At 37.7% G+C, this 21,038-nt stretch overlaps 1 protein-coding gene across 10 annotated transcripts in view; it reads right to left on the bottom strand.

Moving 5' to 3' along the window:
* LOC132481245 (disintegrin and metalloproteinase domain-containing protein 5-like) overlaps nt 1-21,038 on the bottom strand; it is a 127,701-nt gene that overhangs the window by 54,969 nt on the left and 51,694 nt on the right. For 9 of the 10 annotated variants that reach the window (XM_060085964.1, XM_060085969.1, XM_060085968.1 and 6 more), the window contains 4 exons: nt 20,263-20,399; nt 16,149-16,332; nt 12,913-13,008; nt 7,729-7,924 (listed from right to left, as the gene is read on the bottom strand). In XM_060085964.1, the coding sequence (XP_059941947.1) occupies nt 7,729-7,924; nt 12,913-13,008; nt 16,149-16,332; nt 20,263-20,399 (613 nt within the window). The remainder of the gene's footprint in view (nt 1-7,728; nt 7,925-12,912; nt 13,009-16,148; nt 16,333-20,262; nt 20,400-21,038) is intronic. The other variant, XM_060085971.1, reaches the window with a different exon arrangement.

Here is a 21,038-nt window from a genome sequence, read left to right as displayed (position 1 = left end):
ATATACATTATGGGGGTTCTGGAAGAAGAATAGAGAAGGAAAGGATCAGAAAGTATATTCCAAGAAATAAAGGCTAAACATTTTCCAAAGTGGAGAAAGGAAGTAGATGCTCAGAACAAGGAAGGCCGAAGAAATTCAAATAAGTTGAACCCAAAGAAATCCATACCAAGACACATTACAATCAAATTCTCAAAATTCACAGACAAAGAGAGGATACTGAAAGTAGAAAAAAAGTGATTTGTCACATAAAAGGAAACCCCCATAAGACGATGAGTGGATTTTTCATGAGAAACCTTACAGGCCAGAAGGTGGTGGGATGATATACTCAAAGTACTGAAAGATAAAAACTACCAACAAATAATATTATACAGGGGAAAACTGCCTTTCAATTGAGGAGAGGAGATGGCAGAGTCAAAAGACCCTGAGCTCGCCTCCTCTCATGAGTACACCAAAACCACAACTATCTGAGAACAACCACTGATGAAAAAGACCAGAACCTACCAGAAAAGAACTTCTACAACTAAAGACATAAAGAAGGAACCACAACAAGATGGGTAGGAGGGGAAGACTCCTGATAGAATCAAATCCCATACCCCTGGGTGGGCAACCCACAAACTGAAGAATAATTAGAGTGCAGAGGTTCTCCCACAGGAGTGAGAGTTCTGAGCCCCACTCTGGGCTCCCCAGCCAGGGGTCCTACACCAGGAAGACAAGCCCCCACAGCATTTGGCTCTGAAGGCCAGTGGGGCTTAATTTCAGAAATCCCAAAGGACCGGCAGAAATAGACCTTTCACTCTTAAAGAGCGTACAGAGACGCTCATGCACATCAGGACACAGGGCAAGAGCACTAATTTGATAGGAGCCTCGGAGAGATCTACCTGCTGGTCTTGGATAGTCTCCCAGACAGCCAGGGGTGGCTACAGATCATCCTGGGGACATAGACACTGGCAGCAGGCCTATTTGGGAGCATACTACCGTGTGGACACTGCTGCTGGTGGCCACCATCTTGGGATACTCCGTTTATCTCATTTGTGCCAAAACCTGGCCCCATCAAACACCTGTAGGCAACCAGTGCTGGGATGCCTCAGGCCAAACAACTAACTGGGTGGGAACACAGCCCCATCTCTCAGCAGACAGGCTACTGAAAGATTCCTGAACCCACAGCAACTCTAGACAGGCCACTAGACATGGCCCTGCCTATAAGAGGGCCAAGACCAAGCTCCACACACCGGTGGGCAGGCACTGGCCCTGCCTTCCAGGAAACCTGCACTAGTCTCTAGACCAGTCGCAGACACTAAACACAAGAAAACCACAATCCCACAGCCTGTGGATACAGCCTGTGCATGGTAGGCCAGACCCTACCCTGGGACCAGCTGTGCCATGGCGCTGCCCACTAGCAGCCCAACAACAAGCTTTAAGACACCCCAGTTGCCATACCCAACTGTATCAGAAATCGACCACTCTCACCAGCAATCTGACACCAGCTCTGGGAACCGTGGGTCCTGAAGCCAGACTCCAGGACCTAACTCTGCCTTGGTAATCCAGCACATTAACCCCAGGACATGGTTTCACCCACCAGTGGGGAAAAACATCCCTGGAGTGTTCTGGACCCTGACTCTGTCCACCAGCGATCCAGCACTAGATCCAGAGCTCCCTGGGGTTCTGCCGTCAGCTGCCTTGTAACCCGGCCTTACCACCCAGCAGCTGTGTGCCTTCACAAAAGGCAGGGCCTGGCAATCAACCAGACCAGGGGCCAACCAAGCCTACCACACCAACCACATCGTCAGTCCACCACAAAAGAAGGGCCCACACAGTTCTCTTAGGGCAAATCCATAGAGCATATGGCTTGGCTATCAAGAGGGGTGTGCACTGCTAAGACACATAAGACATCTCCTACAGAAGTCCACTTTTCCAAGGTCAAGAAATGTAACTAACCTACCACACAGACAAAAATACAATAGCAACTTAAACAAAATGAGGCAGCAGAGAAACGTATTTCAGATGAAGGAGCAAAATAAAACCCCAGAAGAAGCACTAAGTGAGGTGAAGACAGGCAACCTATCCAAGAAAGAGTTCAGAGTAATGATTGTAAAGATGATAAAAGAACTTGGGATGGGAATGGATGTACAGAGTGAGAAGTCAGAAGTTTTTAACAAAGAGTTAGAAAATATAAAGAACAACCAAAGAGAAATGAAGAATACAATAACTGAAATGATGGGCTTCTCTGGTGGTGGAGTGGTTAAGAATCTGCCTGTCAATGCAGGGGACATGGGTTCGAGCCCTGGCCCCGGAAGATCCCACATGCTTCAGAGCAACTAAGCCCGTGCACCACAACTACTGAGCCTGCGCTCTAGAGCCTGCAAGCCACAACTACTGAAGCCTGGGCACCTAGAGCCCGTGCTCTGCAACAAGAGGAGCCACCACAATGAGAAGCCCACGCTCTGCAACGAAGAGTAGTCCCCACTCGCCGCAACTAAAGAAAGCCTGCAGGCGGCAATGAAGATCTAACACAGCCAAAAATAAAATAATTAAAAAAAATAACTGAAATGAAAAATACACTAGCAGGAATCAATAGCAGACTAAATGAGTCAGAATAACAAATAAGTGAGCTGGAAGACAGAGTAGTGGAAATCACTTGTGCTGAAAAGAAAAAAGAATGCAAAGAAATGAGGACAGTTTAAGAGACCTCTGAGACAACATCAAGCACATAATATTCACATTATAGGGGTTCCAGAAGGAGAAGAGAGAGAGAAAGGACCTGAGAAAATACTTGAAGAAATTATAGCCAAAAACTTCTCTAACATAAGAAAGGAAACATTCACTCAAGTCCAGGAAGTACAGAGAGTCACATACAAGAGAAACCCCGGAGCAGCATGCTGAGACACATATTAATCAAACTGCCAAAAATTAAAGACATAGAAAAAAGCAACATATTAAAAGCAACAAATAACATAGAAGGGAACCCCCATAAGGCTATCAGCTGATTTTTCAGCAGAAACTGCAGGCCAGAAGGGAGTGGCTCAATATATTTAAAGTGATGAAATGGAAAAACCTACAAAGAGAATACTCTACCCAGAAAGGCTCTCATTTAGATTTGACGGAGGGAGCAAAAGGTTTACAGACAAGCAAAAGGTAAAAGAGTTCAGCACCACCAAACCCACTTTACAAAAAATGTTAAAGGAACTTCTCTAGGTGACAAAGGAAAGGCCACAACTAGAAACAAGAAAATTACAAAATGAAAAACCTCACTGGTAAGGTAAAGGTATAGTAAAGGTAGGAAATCATCCACACACAAAGCTAGTATGGAAGTTAAAAGACAAAATAGTAAAATCATTTATATCCACAATAAGCAGTTAAGGGATACACAAAACAATTAGATATAAAATATAATATAAAAAGAATTCAGAGAAATCAGTAATTGCAAGGGGAGGAAAATACAAATACAGGATTTTTAAAGTGTGTTTGAAATTAAGAGATCAGCAACTTGTAACAATCACGAATATATATAGACTGTTATACAAAAATCTCACAGTAACCATGAACCAAAAATCGATATTAGATATACACAAAAAAGAAAAAGGAATCCAAATATAACACAAAGATAGTCATCAAATCACAAGAGAACAAAAGAAGAAGAAAGGACCAAAAAGACTGAGAAAGACAAACCCACAACAATTAACAAATGGCAATATGAATATACATATCGATAATTACCTTAAAGGAAAAGGAATAAATACAAAAACAAGACCCAGTATTGTGAAGGCACAAAAACAGACACACAGAACAGTATAGAAAGCCCAGAAATAAACCCATGCACTTATGGTCTACAATAAAGGAGACAAAAATATACAACAGAGAAAAGACAGTCTCTTCAATAACAAGTGGTGCTAGAAAAACTGGACAGCTACCCGCGAAAGAATGAGATTAAAATATTTTCTGGGCTTCCCTGGTGGCACAGTCGTTGAGAGTCCGCCTGCCGATGCAGGGGACATGGGTTCATGCCCCGGTCCAGGAAGATCCCACATGCCGTGGAGCAGCTGGGCCCGTGGGCCATGGCCACTGAGCCTGCGCGTCCAGAGCCTGTGCTCAGCAACAGGAGAGGCCACAACAGTGAGAGGCCTGCGTACCGCAAAAAAAACACAAAAAAACATTTTCTCACACCAGATACAAAAATAAACTCAAAATGGATTAAAGACCTACATGTAAGACCAGATACCAAAAAACTCCTAGAGGAAAACATAGACAGAACACTATTTGATATAAATTGCAGGAATATTTTTTTTGGATTCATCTTCTAAAACAAAGGAGATAAAAGCAAACATAAACAAATGGGACCTAATTAAACTTAAAAGATTTTGCACAGCAAAGGAAACCATAAACAGAATGAAAACACAACCTACAGACTGGGAGAAAACATTTGCAAATGATATGACAGATAAGGGGTTAATATCCTACATATATAAAAAGCTCAGACAACTCAACATTAAAACAAACAAACAACCTGATTAAAAAATGGGCAGAAGAACTGAATAGAAATTTTCCCAAAAGAGAAATGCAGATGGCCATCAAGTACATGAAAAGATGGTCAACATCGCTAATCACGAGGGAAATGCAAATCAAAACCACAGTATCACCTCACACTGGTCAGAATGGCTATCATCAAAAAGAAAATGAATAACAACTGTTGGGGAGGATGTGAAGAAAAGGGTATTGGTGGGAAAGTACACTGGGGTAGCCACTGCGGGAAACAGTATGGAGGTCCTAAAAAACTAAAAGTAGAACTACCATATGACCCAGCATTTCCACTCCTGGATATATATCCAAAAAAATCCCCCACAAAAACATTAATTCAAAAAGACACAAGCCTCCCAATGTTCACAGAAGCACTATTTACAATTGTCGAAGCAACCAAAGTGTCCATCAACAGATGAATGGATAAAGAAGATGTGGTGTACGAGTACGCATACATACACACACACACACACACAATAGAATACTACTCAAACATAAAAAAGAATGAAGTTTTGCCATTTGCAATAACTTGGATGCACTTGGAAGTCACTGTTAACTGAAATAAGTCAGAGAAAGACAAATACTGTGTGACATCACTTATATGTGGAATCTAAAAAATATATCAAAGTAGTGAATATAACAAAAAAGAAGCAGACTCACAGATACAGAAAACAAACTAGTGGTTACCAGGGGGACAGGCAAGGGGAGAGGGTCAATATAGGGGTAGGAGGTTAAGAGGTAAAAATTAGGTATAAAATAAGCTACAAGGATATATTGTATAACGTGGGGAATATAGCCAATATTTTATGGTAACTATAAAAGTAGTATAAACTTAAAAAGTGTGAATTGCTATATTGTACACCTGTAACATATAATATTACTGTATATCAACTATACTTCAATTAAAAAATTAAGGAGAGAGAAAATCTCTCCAGACAAACAAAAGCTGAAGAAGTTGATGATCACTAGACCTGCCATATATGAAGTGCTGAAGTGAGTGACATCAGCACTGTGTTGGCATAAGGGATCCTTCCTTTTTGTCTGCCCGCTTAAAAAAAATCCACATATATTTACTACCTATGAATTCTATTTTAGATGCTCATGAAAGCACAGAGGATGGGAGGAAAGAGTTACCAAGCTTCAAGAAATTAAAGATTTAGATCTAACTATACAAAATATGATGATACAATGGTAAAACACTAATTGCTAATGGGCTTCAGAGTAAGGAAATTATGCAATGAAGCTTTAAAAAATATGGAGCTGGATTATTTTAAAGAAATTTTAAAAGAGGTAGGTACTAAATATCAAATAAATTGGTTTTTGTTTTCTACAAATTTTTATTGTGTTAAAATACACATAAAGTTTACCATCTTAATTATTTTTAAGTGTTCAGTTCAGTGGTTCATTGTACATTCACATTGTTGTGCAACCATCACTACCATCCATCTCCATAACTCTTTTTATCTTCTAAAATGGAAACTTTATACCTATTGAATAACAACTCTCCATTCTTCCCTTCCCCAAGCCCCAGCTACCACCATTCTACTTTCTGTATCTGTAATATTGATGATTAAGTACCTCCTTTCAGTGGAATCATACAGCATTTGTCTTTTTGTAACTGGCTTAGTTCATTTAGCATAATGTCCTCAAGGTTCCTCCATGTTGTACTTTGTTGCAAAATTTCCATCCTTTTTAAGGTTAAATAAGATTCCATTGTTTATATACACCGCAGTTTGCTTTATCCATTCATCCATTGATGGACATTTGGGTTGCTTCCAAGTTTTAGCTATTGTGAATAATGCTGCTATGAACATGAGTGCATAAATATCTCTTCCAGACACTGCCTTCAATTCTTTTGGGTATACCCAGAAGAGGACTTGCTGGGTCATATGGTAATTCTATTTTTAATAATCTGAGGAATCGCCATACACAGAATAGTGGTGATGCCATTTTACATTCCCACCCACAGTGCACAACTGTTGCAATTTTTCCACATCCTCATCAACATTTGTTGTGTTCTGTTTTTTTTGACAGCAGCCATCCTAATGGGTGTGAGGTGGTATCTCATAGTTTTGATGTGCATTTCCCTAATGATTAGTGATGTTGAGTTTCTTTTCATATGCTTATTGGCCATCTGCACGTCTTCTTTAGAGAAATATCTATTCACGTCATTTGCCTGTTTTTGAATCGGGTTGTTTGTTTTCTGTTGCTGAGTTTTAGGAGTTTTCTATGTATTCTGGATATTAATTTCTTATCAGATGTACGATTTGCCAATATTTTCTCTCAGTGGAACTACAAAACAGCCAGAAAGCAATTAATGAGATGGCATCTGGTAAGTCCTTATATTTGGGGTCAGATCATTCTTTCTTATAGGGGCTGTTTTGTGCATGGTAGGATATTTAGTAGCAACCTGGACTTCCACCCTCTAGAAGCCAGTATCAGTTCCACCCCAGCTGTGAAAACCACAAAGGCCTGCAGGCATTGTGTCTGGAAGGAAAAGGCCATGAATGCTGCTAAAAATGCTAAAGTACACAGGATCCCACACCCCTCACAGCAAGAAATGCCCAGCCTAAGATATCCACAGTGCTGAGGTGGAGAAACCCTGACATAACTGTTCATTTTGCACTAACATTGCTTTATGTGTCAAAACAAATGGAGCAATGTTCTCCTGGCAACAGCAAGATGACTCCTTTGGAAATAACATTCCTTTCTCAATCCTGTAAGGGTTCATGATGAACCACTACTTGTCTTCTACATGCAGATCTGGACTATGTATACTGTCAGTATGTTACTTTCATGTATAACCCTTTGTCTTGAAAACATATATAACTGTGCCTTGACCTCTAATGGGCAGAACAGTTCTCAGAGCTTTTTGGAAGACTATCTCCTGGGTTATAATCCTCAGACTGGCTTGAATAAAATTCTCTATTTCTTTCTTAGGTTGACTATTACTTAATTTTTTTGTCAATATAATCTTCCAAGAAGCTGCATTTCCACTTGAGGTTTCTCCCTTGTGCAAATATGGATTCCTTATCAATTCAGAAGTTTTTTCTCAGAATCAAGAAAATTTTACTTCCTTTAACACTAATATACATTAGGCCTACAAACAGGATACACTTATCTTAAAATTACACTTACATTTTTGTTTTATAGCATTAAATAACAGAGCTTGGATCATCAGAATTTAGGAACTAAGAAGAAAATTGTGTTCGTTACCTCCTCCAATTAATTTTCTGCACTGTCTGGTAAATGACCGACATCGTCCTCTATAACAGAAGGAGTCGCCCGAATCACAACTCTGTCCATCACGTGCATAAGTGTCAGGCACACAGTGTGCGTTATTCCCATCACAGAATTCTAGAAAATCACATTCATCAATTGGTTGCCTACAAGGTGTATTAACTGGTTTTATCTGGAAGAGAAAAGAAACATATGAAAAAAATTACACACAAATGATACCCAAGTTTTCTTTCTCTTCAGGCTTGAAGTTTCCATCCATTTTTTCTAACTTGCTAAGAGCAATGAGGAAATTGCCTTCTTGTTAACTACTTAAGCATTGCACAGACATTTAGGTGATTGAATTTGTTGTGTGTAAAGGAGTGGGAGATATGAGAAATTCAAAGATAAGCAGACTACCATAATTATAAAAAAGAAAGAAAGTAGAGCTAAGTAATTATTATAAAAATTACTTTCAACCCACTAAGGATATGCTCACATGGGCAGACTCTGGTTTCTCCAAATGCCATCCTTAAAGCAGAAATCAGCAACCACTTAACAAAACAATAAATATGCCTCATAAACATTTAGAAAAAAGTTTTCATATGAAAGAAAAGAGAGAAGAATTATAGAAACAACCAGAAAGCAAGAAACAAAATATCAATAAGTACATAGCTATCAATAACCCCTTTAAATGTCAAAGAACTAAATCCTGCAATCAAAAGGCTGACTGGATAAAAAAAAAAAAAACAAGACCCATCTATAAGCTACCTATAAGAGACTCACTTCAGAGCTAAAGACATACACAACAATCTCATCTACAATCACATCAAAAAGAATAAAATACCTAAGAATAAATTTAACCAAGGAAGTGAAAGACCTATACTCTGAAAACTATAAGACATTGATGAATACATACAAATAAATGGACAGATATACCATGTTCATGGATTGGAAGAATTAATGTTAAAATGACTGTACTACCCAAAGCAATCTACAGATTGAATGCAATCCCTAGCAAAATACTCATGACATTTTTCTCAGAACTAGAGCAAAGAATTCTAAAATGTGTATGGAACCACAAAAGACCCCTAGCAGCCAAAGCAATCTTGAGAGAAAAGGAACTAGAGTTATCACACTCCCTGACTTCTGACTATTTTACAAAGCTACAGTAATCAAAACAGTATGCTACTGACACAAAAACAGGTATAAATCAATGGAACAGAATGGAGAGCTCAGAAATAAATCATACACATATGGTCAATTAATCTATGACAAAGGAGGCAAGAAGGTATACAATGGTGAAACGACAGTCTCTTTAATAAGTCATGTTGGGAAAACTGGACACCTCCACCTAAAAGAATGAAATTTTTGTATATGATGTGTGTATATCACATCATATACAAGAATAAACTCAAAATGGATTAAAGACCTAAATGCAAGACCAGAAACCATAAAACTCCTAGAAGAAAACATAAGCAGTACACTCTTTGACTTTGAATTTAGCAATATTTTTAATGGATCTGTCTCCTCAGGCAAGGGTATAAAAAGCAAAAATAAAGAAATGGGACTCATTCAAACAAAATCTTTTGCACAATGAAGGAAACCATCAAGAAAACAAAAAGGCAACCTACTGAATGGGAGAAGATATTTGTAAATATGTTTGTTAAGGGGTTAATATCCAAAATATATAATGAACTCATATGACTCAATACTAAAAAAACAAACAAGCAAACAAAATAAACAACTTGATTTTGTTTTTTTCCCTTTTTTAAAATTTAATTTTTATTTTAAAATTTAAAAAAATTTTTATTGGGGTATAGCTGTTTTACAATGTTGTGTTAGTTTCTACTGTACAGCGAAGTGGAGTTCCCTGTGCTATACAGCAGGTTCTCATTAGTTATCTATTTTATACATATTAGTGTACATATGTCAATCCCAGTCTCCCAATTCATCCCACCCCCACTTTTCACCCCTTGGTGTCCATACGTTTCTTCTCTACTTCTGTGTCTCAGTTTCTGCCTTGCAAATAGGTTCATCTGTACCATTTTTCTAGATTCCACATATATGCATTAATATATGATATTTGTTTTTCTCTTTCTGACTTGCTTCACTCTGTATGACAGTCTCTACTGGTCAGAATGGCCATCATCAAACAAATCTACAAATAATAAATGCTGGAAAGGGTGTGGAGAAAAGGGAATCCTCTTGCACTGTTGATGGGAATGTAAATTGATACAGCCACTGTGGAGAACAGTGTAGAGGTTCCTTAAAAAACTAAAACTGGAATTACCATATGACCCAGCGATCCCACTACTGGGTATATACCCAGAAAAACCATAACTCAAAAAGACACATGCACCCCAATATTCACTGTGGCACTATTTACAATAGCCAGGTCATGGGAGCAACCTAAATGCCCATTGACAGACGAATGGATAAAGAAGATGTGGTACATATATACAATGGAATATTAATGAGCCATAAAAAGGAATGAAATGGGGTCATTTGTAGAGACGTGGATGGACAACTTGATGTTGAAATGGACAGAGAGCCTGAATAGGCATCTTTCAAAAGAAGACACGCAGATGGCCAACAGGCACATGAAAAGATGTTCAACATCACTAATCAGGGAAATGCAAATCAAAATCACAATGAGGTATCACCTCACACCTGTCAGAATAGCTATAGTCAAAAAGGCAACAAATAGCAAATTACAAGGATGTGGAGAAAAGGGAACCCTGGCACGCTATTGGAGGGAATGTAAATTGTTACAGTCACTATGGGAAACTATATGGAGGTTTCTCAATTAAAAATAGAACTACTTTGATCCAGGATGTATATCTGAAGGATATAATACCAGTGTCTTGAAGAGGCAGGTGCACCCCCATGTTCATCGCAGCATTACTCACAATAGCCTAGATATGGAAATGACCTAAGTGTCGAGCAATAGATTAACGTATTAAAAGAAATGTAGTGTGGAATAATATTCAGCCATAAAAAATAAGGAAATCTTGACATTTGCAACAACACGTAGGAACCTGGAGGACATTATGCTAATTGAAATAAGTCAGACAACAGAAAGAGAAATACTGAGATTATAATCTCACATGTGAAATATAAAAAAGCCAAACTCCTCAAAGCAGAGAGTAGATTGGTGGTTGCCAGTGGGTGCTAGGTGAGGAAAATGGGAAGGTGTAGGTTAAGGGTACAAATTTTCAGCTATAAAATGAAAAAAATCTGGGGATCTAACGTACTGCATGGTGACTGTAGTTAACAATAATGCTATTATATACTTAAAAGTTGCTAAGATAGTAAATCTTAAATGTTCTCAGTATGTGAAGTGGTGGATGTGTTAACTTTATTGTGGTCATCATTTCACAATACATACTTAGAGCAAATCATTACATTGTACATCTTAAACTAAAGAATTATATGTTGATTATATCAATAAACCTGGGGAAATTTTTTTTAAAGATTAAATCATGCTCTTCTTCCCATCTTAAGAATATGTGCCATTTACCTTTGTTCAAGAGTTTGTTTCTTTCTTCTTAGGGTTCCAATGGATTGTGCTGGGTGTTGGGCAATTTTCAGGGGTTCGTTAAATGCTTTTCATTAAAAGGAACTGAATGGTTGTAACAGTAACTGAATGAATTGTGAAGGCAGAGAGGATTTTTACCAGAAGACAGTAAAGAGAAGTTAGCCAACAAAAAGAACTAATCTAACTTCCTGTCCCTATGTTAAGTATGGTCTTATAAAATAAGAACTTAAGGGGGCTTCCCTGGTGGCGCAGTGGTTGAGAATCTGCCTGCCGATGCAGGGGACACGGGTTCGTGCCCCGGTCCGGGAGGATCCCACGTGCCGCGGAGCAGCTGGGCCTGTGAGCCATGGCCGCTGAGCCTGCGCGTCCGGAGCCTGTGCTCCGCAACGGGAGAGGCCACAACAGTGAGGGGCCCGTGTACCATAAAAAAAAAAAAAAAAACAACTTAAGAAGGTTGCCCAAGGTGAATGTTGATCATAGAGAAATCCCAGCGGGTACAGGGAAGATCTGTAATGTGGTATAGGAATGGGAAGTCAAGTCAGGAGAGAGAAGCATCAGGCATTATGTACAGAAGAGTCCTAGAAATGATAGATTACAGAGTGGACTGAAGTATGACAGGGGCTCCAATGCTGCTTGCATATAATAAGATGGGAAGGACTGCATAGAGTAGTGACATGTCTTCCATCTCCTTGGAACAAGTATTTCAAGAAATTTAATGATGGGACTTCCCTGGTGGCACAGTGGTTAGGAATCCGCCTGCCAATGCAGGGGACACGGGTTCGAGCCCTGGTCCAGGAAGATCCCACATGCTGTGGAGCAACTAAGCCCGTGCGCCACAACTACTGAGCCTGTGCTCCAGAGCTTGCAAGCCACAACTACTGAAGCCCACGCACCTAGAGCCTGTACTCTGCAACAAGAGAACCCACCACAACGAGAAGCCCACACACTGCAACAAAGAGTAGCCCCCGCTCGACACAACTAGAGAAACCCCGCACACAGCAACAAAGACCCAATGCAGCCAAAAATAGATAAATAAATTAAAAAAAAGAAAGAGGGCCTCCCTGGTGGCGCAAGTGGTTGAGAGTCCGCCTGCCGATGCAGGGGATACGGGTTCGTGCCCCGGTCTGGGAGGATCCCATATGCCGCGGAGCGGCTGGGCCCGTGAGCCATGGCCGCTGAGCCTGCGCGTCCGGAGCCTGCGCGTCCGGAGCCTGTGCTCCGCAACGGGGGAGGCCACAACAGTGAGAGGCCCGCATACCGCAAAAAAAAAAAAAAAAAAAAAAAAAAAAAAAAAAAAAAAAAAAAAGAAAGAATTCGCCTGCCAATGCAGGGGACACAGGTTCGAGCCCTGGTCCAGGGAGATCCCACATGCCGCGGAGCAACTAAGCCCGTGCACCACAACTACTGAGCCCGGGTGCCACAACTACTGAAGCTCGTGCGCCTAGAGCCCGTTCTACACAACAAGTGAAGCCACTGCAATGAGAAGCCTGCGCACCACAATGAAGAGTAGCCCCCACTCACCGCAACTAGAGAAAGCCCGCATGCAGCAACAAAGACCCAACACAGCCAAAAATAATAAATAAATAAATATTTTAAGAAAAAGAAATTTAATGCTAACATATAAAATACAGATTGTCTCCTACCTTGCAATCTCGTGTGCAGCATTCCCCCGAACCACATATTTTATTTGTTTTCTTTGTACATGTTCTAGGGTCACAGCAGTCTGGATGTGTACAATTCTGGAAACAAATGCTTTGTTACTCAGTCATGCATGATTAGGTACAATCAAATAAAACTGCAATACAGAATTTATTTACGAAGTATGAGCATTTCTTTTTTTTTTTTCTTTTTGCGGTATGCGGGCCTCTCACTGTTGTGGTCTCTCCCGTTGCGGAGCACAGGCTCCGGATGCGCAGGCCCAGCGGCCATGGCTCACGGGCCCAGCCGCTCCGCGGCATATGGGATCCTCCCAGACCGGGGCACGAACCCGTATCCCCTGCATTGGCAGGCGGACTCTTAACCACTGCGCCACCAGGGAGGCCCAGTATGAGCATTTCTTAAAAACCAGTTTCAGTAATCCCACTCTTTACATGAGACTTATTGAAATCAACATCTCAGCCAGTAGGTTGTAAAAGAAATGTGTCATTTTACTACATTCCATATAATCTGAACAATATTAACATATTACTGTGGAGCCAAAAACTTAGAGGAAATAGTTATTAGATTTCTTGTTAGCTACCATCCTCTTCTAAATTTTTCCTATATTCTTGCTTTCATAATAAATCTATTTACACACTGCCAGCATGCAGACTCTCAGCTTCTCTGTCTGAAATGGCAAACCCCCAAACTTCTGCCCCCAGAAAAGTGGTCCCAGAAGCCAGTCTGGTCTGTCCAGATTTCACTGGGATGCTGGCCCCATATGTCCTCGTATTTTACAAGATTCAGTGCCATCAATCAACTTTTCCAGTCTTCAGTAGCAAGTTTGTTTTAAACTCTGTAATTTACCAATATTAGAAGTTTGAGTTTCCTGGTGTTGTGTTTTTTCTTACTGGTATTTTAAATTGGTATTTTCAATGAACAGCTTCATCACAGGCAGCAATATTATACTTTAAAAAGGCTCGTTATTTCATGTATTGACTCGTGTATTCATGTACTCAAAGTTTAAATATTCCTTTGTTAGCTTTTTTTCTTACTGTCTCTCTTAATCAAATGTTTGGTTATTCTAGTTTGGGTTTTTTTTTTTTTTTCTTTTTCAATACAACTCCATTTGTAAGGGCAGACTTTCTTAAGAATAGAATGCTCTGGCTATTTCAAAATGGTTCCTTTTCCCCTCCCTCTGCCAGAAGCATTAGACTTCTCTCCAGTATTCACTGTGACAAACAGTTCAAGTTTCTGCAGGTAAAACTCGTAAGAGTGTGGGGACCTTCCTATGATCGGGTTCCCATGGAGTTTTAAACTATCAGAGTTCTACACACTGAGACTCCAGAAATTTCTCAATTCCAGTTCAGGTTTGCCTACCCAGATGCTGGTTCCCAAAAGGTTTTAGCTTGTGGGTTGCTACTCTAGTAAGTTGTGATTCTCTGCATTCACCTGTTGGTTTTTCCAATTTGTGGGGCAGTGGTTTGCTCTGTGACCTCACATCTCTGATGGATGCAAGAAGAGCTGTTTCTTTTCCAAGTTGGTTAGCTTTTTACTTGTTGTAAGGACTAAGTGGTGACTTCTAAACTTCTCACATGTCAGACCAGAAACCATAACTCTTGTATTTTGATGTATTTGAATAAAAGTCCTTTGAATTGGCCTTTGAATATATTATATATATATATATATATATATATATATATATATATGTTTGAACATATATGAATTGTAAATATTTTCTCCCATTTCAGAGTCTATAATTTTATTTTTCTTAACAGAGCCTAAAAGAAAAAGTTTCTAAATTTAAGTACAACTTACATATTTTTCTTTAAAACCTCATTCTTATTTGCCTTATCTAAGAAAGTTCTGCCTATCACAGAGTCAAAAAGACTGTCTCCTGTGTTTTATTCTATAAGCTTTAGGACTTTCGCTTTTATATTTAGGTCTTTGATCCATTTCAAGTTAATTTTTGTGTATGGTGAGATGTCAAAGTTTTCTTTTTATGTATGTGGATATCTAGTTCATACAATACCTTTGTTGGAAAGGTTTTCTTCACCCATTGAACTGCCTTAACATCTCTGATTGGCAGAGAATCAATTGATCTTATAAATATTTTATATTTGGATTCTCTATACTGTTTCATTAAGGGATATATTTATGCTTTGGCCAATACCACATTATATTGATTATTTCAGCTTTATAGAAAATTTTGAAATTTACAGAAAATTAGTGTATGTGCTCCACCTTTGTTCTTTTTGATTGCTTTGTCTATTCTAGGTCCTTTGCATTTCCATATATATTATAGAATCAGCTTGTCAATTTCCACAGAACGATGGTGGGGTTGGGATTGGGATTGTGTGGAGTGTTGATGTAGAGTTGACATCTTAGCAATATTGTGTCTTCCAATCCACGAAAGTGGGATATGTCTCCCTCTCAATCTTCTTTCATTTCTCTGAGCAATGTGAGTTTTCATTGTACAGGTCTTGCACATATTCTGTTAAATTTATCTCTATTTCATGTTTTTGAAACAATGTATATGGAATTGTACATTTTAGTTCATTTTCCATTTGTTCATTGTTTATACATAGAAATCCATGGAATTTGGGTTCACATGCATTCATTAATTAGCTTTAGCAGACTTTGGGGGTAGATTGTTTAGGATTCTCCAATCACGTGGCCAAGTTGAATCTGATTAAAGACAGTTTTAATCTTCCTTTCCACTCACTGTGTGTTTCTTTTTCGTGCCTTAATGCAGTTTCATTGTGTGTTTGTGTTTCTTTATCTTCCCTTACTGCAATGGCAGGAGCATCCACTGCAGTGTTGAAGGGAAACATAACCTGTCAATACAAAACTTTTTTTCCGTATAATAGCAAACGATGCATTTTGCTATTGCAAAATGTCTAGTCTATAGTCTTTAGATGTTCTTGTCTTTTTGTTACTGCTTGTTGTTAAAGCCATATTTCTTCAACTCCTTATACACTCTTTGTGGTCACTAATTGTAAGATTAGAGCTGATGCATACACTAAAGAATTTAGGAGGGCAATATTTGAAGACAAATATTAACTAAAGGATGTTTGCTCTCCACTTCAAAAAATGGCAATATTAGGAAACTTAAAGGCTTCCATCTTCCCCAAAGAAGGTATTTTTCAAAAATTTTCTTCTAAAAGACAAGGTCTTCTTTTCCACCTCGTACTCACATATACGGGAAATAAAAAATATTTTTGAAAAAACTTCCACTAACCTGTAAAGTGCCACAATCACATTCTTCACCCAATTCCAACTTTCCATTGCCACACATCTTCCTTTGTTTGTGAACTGGCTCATCAGGAAGGATTTTACGAAGACATTCAAGGCCAGAATGTGCAGCAAAATATTTAAAGTCATCCAAGCTACAAGTGCTAAAATCCTTTATACCCCTAGATAGCCTAAAATATTTTTAAAAAAGGGTATGACAAAAATTATTGCTGTATAACTCTACATTTCTCCTAATGTATGATGTTTTGAAGAGAGGTTTAAAGAGCATTATTCTCATGGATAACAATAGGCACACTTTTAAAAATATAAAAGTATTTTTAAAATACTAACATTTTTAACACACTTTTTAAATTTCACCAAGAAAATTCTTATAATGAAAAAAAATTCCAAAATCTTTTGCCATTCATCCTGTTTTAAAGAAGACCAATTATTTACCCATCCTAAAATCTTTATTAATTGTTTAAACATAGGAACTGTGTTACTCTTTATTTACCTTCTTAGTTGCCAAACAACTGAATTTAAAATTTTTGGCCTCAGTATTTAACATACTTTTTATTTATTTACTATCATTTTTGTATTTTTCTGTAAATACCAATATCAACATGTCTGTATTATCTTTAAAAGTATATTTTAGATCTTTTGCTCTCTGCAATTAGGCATTTTTCAAACAAGAATCTGTTGTTTGATTTATACCATGGGAGGGACAAGAGGAATGCCTGTCCTGACGGAGTGAGAAAGTTGTTAGTAGTTTGCTAATATATCAGCCTCCAACTAAAACACTAGAAAGAATACAATTAAAGAGTAAAGACTATAGGGTGGGATAGGGAGGGTGGGAGGGAGGGAGACGCAAGAGGGAAGGGATGTGGGAACAGATGTATATGTATGACTGATTCACTTTGTTATAAAGCAGAAACTAAAAAAAAAAAAAAAAAAAAAAAAAAAAGAGTAAAGACTATGCCCTAGACCAGTAGCTGACAAACTTTTCTGTGAAGGGCCACACAGTAAATATTATAGGCTTATATGCAATATGCTCTGTTGCAGCTACTCAACTCTGCCACTGTAGTGCAAAAGCAGTCATGAAGAACACGTAAAACAGTAAGCCTATAAAATTAATTTACAAAACAGACAGGCAGCCAAATTTAGCCTATAGATCATTGTTGGCTGACCTCTGCCCTATACTAAAATCTACTCTGTATCAGTCCTAACAGTTAGAGCCTAAACTCAAGCCCTGACAACATCCCCAGAGGAAACCAAGTTTGGAAGTTCAGGCCTGCCATTTTAGAGGGGTTTGGAAATGCCTTGAGTTTTCTATAGACTCATGTTAACGAAGTATAAAACCAAGCACATAAAATTTAAAATGATTACCCAATAATTGAATTGCCTGGTAGAAAAAGAATCAATGCTTTTCAGAGGAAGGTAATGAGAATCTAGGCTTTCTATCAACAATATCCAATATGCTACTACTAATAATAATCATACAAAGAAATAAGAAAATGTAAACCATAGTCAATAAAAAAGCAGTCAATAGTAAGCAACACTGAGATGACCCAGGTGTTAGATTTGGCACACAAATACTTGAAAGGAACCATTATAAATATATTCAATTAATTAAAGAAAAATGTTAAAATAATTCAGAGAAATTACAGCCTTATAGAGTGAACACTCAAAAGAGAGTGCATATCATCTAATTTACATAATGTTCTAGAGCCAGTAAAACTAACTATAGTGATAGAAATCAGATCAGCTGTTGACTGGGGCAGGGTGGAAGGTAAAAAGGACAGCCAAGGATCACAAAAGAACTTTCTGTGGAAATGGAAATGTTGCATAGCCTGAATGACACTGTGGTTCAGTAATTTGTATATATTTATCAAGAGTCATAAACTCGTACACTTAAAGTTTAAAGTGTATGAATTTTATTGTGGACAAACCATGCCTCAAAAGTTGATTTTTTTATAGTGTATACAAATACAACACTCAAAAAGATGATGAAAGAAAATTCCTCTGAGAAACAATTTCACACAGAGAAGAAGTAATTTAGTTATTATCTACTTTGTGCCTTCACAGATATTTGGGATAACATAGATTCAGTCATCACAGGACAAAATGAAATAATAAGAATACTGAGCTAAAAGGTCATTATTGGAAACATTTACTGAGCACTCTTCTAGGCAACTGGTGTGTAGTGAAACGCAGACCAAGTGCCTGCTAGGGGCAAAAAGTATGAACATCAGGAAATAGGTATATGAAATAAGTCAGATAGCTATTGGAATGATGAAGAAAAATCAAACAACACAATTTACAGGGAATAAAAGACACTGTTTTAGAAGAGAAGACATTTATTAAAAAAGAAAAAAACTATAGCTAAGATTGGGAACAAGGCAAGGGTACCCACTCTCATCAGATCAATTCACATTGGGCTGAATTTATTTCAAGTGCAATTAAGCAAGAAAAAGGAATTACACACAAATAGATGGGGAGGAAAACATAAAACTGTTCTTATTCATGGACAAGATCTTGTTTATAGAAAATCTTAAGTAATCAACAAATAAAATCTCCTGGTATTTCTGTTGAGTTTAGGAAGTTTGCAGCACACAAAGTCAATATACAAAAATTATATTTCTATGTACTAGCAATGAGCACTCTGAAAATGAAATTAAGAAAACAGTTCTTTTCAAAATAGCAAAAAAGAATAAAATGTTTAAGAATAAATATAACAAAACAAGTACAAGACCTGTAAACTGTAAAATACCATACATTGTTGGGGAAAATTAAAGACCTAAATAAATGAAGACATATACCAGATTCAAGAATCAAAAGACTCAGTATTGTTAAGATGGTAACTCTCCCAAAATTGACTATTTATAATACCCAAGATATGGAAGCAGCCCAAATGCCCATCCACAGACAAATGAATAAAAAAGATATGGTATGGAATATTATTCAGCCATAAAAATGAATGAAATTCCTCCATTTGCAGCAACAAGGATGGATCTAGAGACTATCATACTAAGTGAAGTAAGTCAAACAGAGAAAGACAAATACTGTATGGTATTGGTCATACTAAGTGAAGTAAGTCAAATAGAGAAAGATAAATACCGTATGGTATCGCTTATATGTGGTAACTAAAAAATAATACAAAAGAACACATATGCAAAACAGAAGTAGACTCACAGATATAGAAAACAATCAAGGGGTTACCAAAGGGGAGAGGGAGGAGGGGAGGAGCAAGTTAGGAGTAGGGCATTAAGAGATATAAACTACTATGTATAAAATAGATAAGCAACAAGGATACAGTATATATATAGCACAGGGAATTATAGCCATTATCTTGTAATAACTTATAATGGAGTATAATCTGTAAATATACTGAATCATTATGCTGTATACCTGGAACTAACATAATGTTGTAAATAAACCATACTTCAATTTTTAAAACTCTCAACAGGAGTTTTCATAAAAATTGGAAATTTGATAATAAAATATATATGAAACTACAAAGGACCTAGAATAACCAAAACAATTTGGGAAAAGATGAAAAAACTTGGGAATTTGTACTACCTGATTTCAAAATTGTTTGTAAAGTAGGGGGAAAGTATTATCAATGATACTAAAATTTTTAAAAAAGCCTTTTTCTTCAGTAGTCTCTCTCTCAGTGGGACATAGTTTTACTTATTTGTGACTTGATGTCTTTCTAAGTTAAAAAAAGATACATTTTTAACTTGAATTGTACCATTCATCCTTATATTGTATACTGCCAGTATCAAGGCATTTAACTTTAAATAGAATCACTAAAATCACGCAATTCATATGGCTTGTCCCCAGAGGGTACCTTCAATCTAGCCAGCAGAGAAAAATACAAGCCAGACTCTGGAAGGTAGGAAGGAGGAAGAGAATGTCCCCAGGCATGGAGAGGCCTGGGGGAGTGCTGGGTCTATTTTGGTGTGTGTTCCATCTGTACTTGAAAAGAATGTGCATCCTAGTGTAGAGTATAGTGTTCTATAATTGTCAATTAATTCAGTTTGGTTAACAGAAATATAAAGTCCCTAACCAAAAAAAAAATTTTAAGTATACTGTGTGTTTAATAAAGAAAATGATCTTACACAGCTTTTGGTGACATGGTGCAAACATCTCCTGAACAATGGCACATCTCAGTATTATCATAACTCATTCCCATATTAAGGCCAAGCAACTGCACAATACTGACAGCATATGACTCCAAGGATAAACCCTCTGAATACTAAATATAAGGAAAATAAAAGAAAAATAGTTATCTAAGAATCTTATTCAGTTATAAAAAGTTACTTACTATAATCAAAAATTCGTACATAAAACTCATTTCTTAAACATCTTTATTGGAGTATAATTGCTTTACAGTGGTGTGTTAGTTTCTGCTTTATAACAAAGTGAATCAGTTATACATACACATATGTTCCCATATCTCTTTCCTCTTGCGTCTCCCTCCCTCCCACCCTCCCTATCCCATCCCTCTAGGTGGTCACAAAGCACCGAGCTGATCTCCCGGTGCTATGTGGCTGCTTCTCACAGGAATAAAGACACAGATCTACTAGAGAATGGACTTGAGGATATGCGGAGGGAGAAGGGTAAGCTGTGACAAAGTGAGAAAGTGGCATGGACATATATATACTACCAAACATAAAACTCATTTCTAAAATTCATTAATGCATCCAAGATACTTATGTAGACACAATTGTACTAGAGTTATGTAAGTATTATTAAACACGGATGGATGAGTAACACTACAGTTTAATTTCAAGATACTATTACATAATGATAATACCAGCTATCTTAGAAAATCTAATAGAGTTTAAACACCACACTGTATCGCTTCTTTGAATTACTTTAAACAAGATTCTTT

This window comes from Mesoplodon densirostris, chromosome 20, assembly GCF_025265405.1.
Source record: "Mesoplodon densirostris isolate mMesDen1 chromosome 20, mMesDen1 primary haplotype, whole genome shotgun sequence".
NCBI classification, from domain to species: Eukaryota; Metazoa; Chordata; class Mammalia; order Artiodactyla; family Ziphiidae; genus Mesoplodon; species Mesoplodon densirostris.
This window is presented reverse-complemented; position numbering and strand designations above follow the sequence as displayed.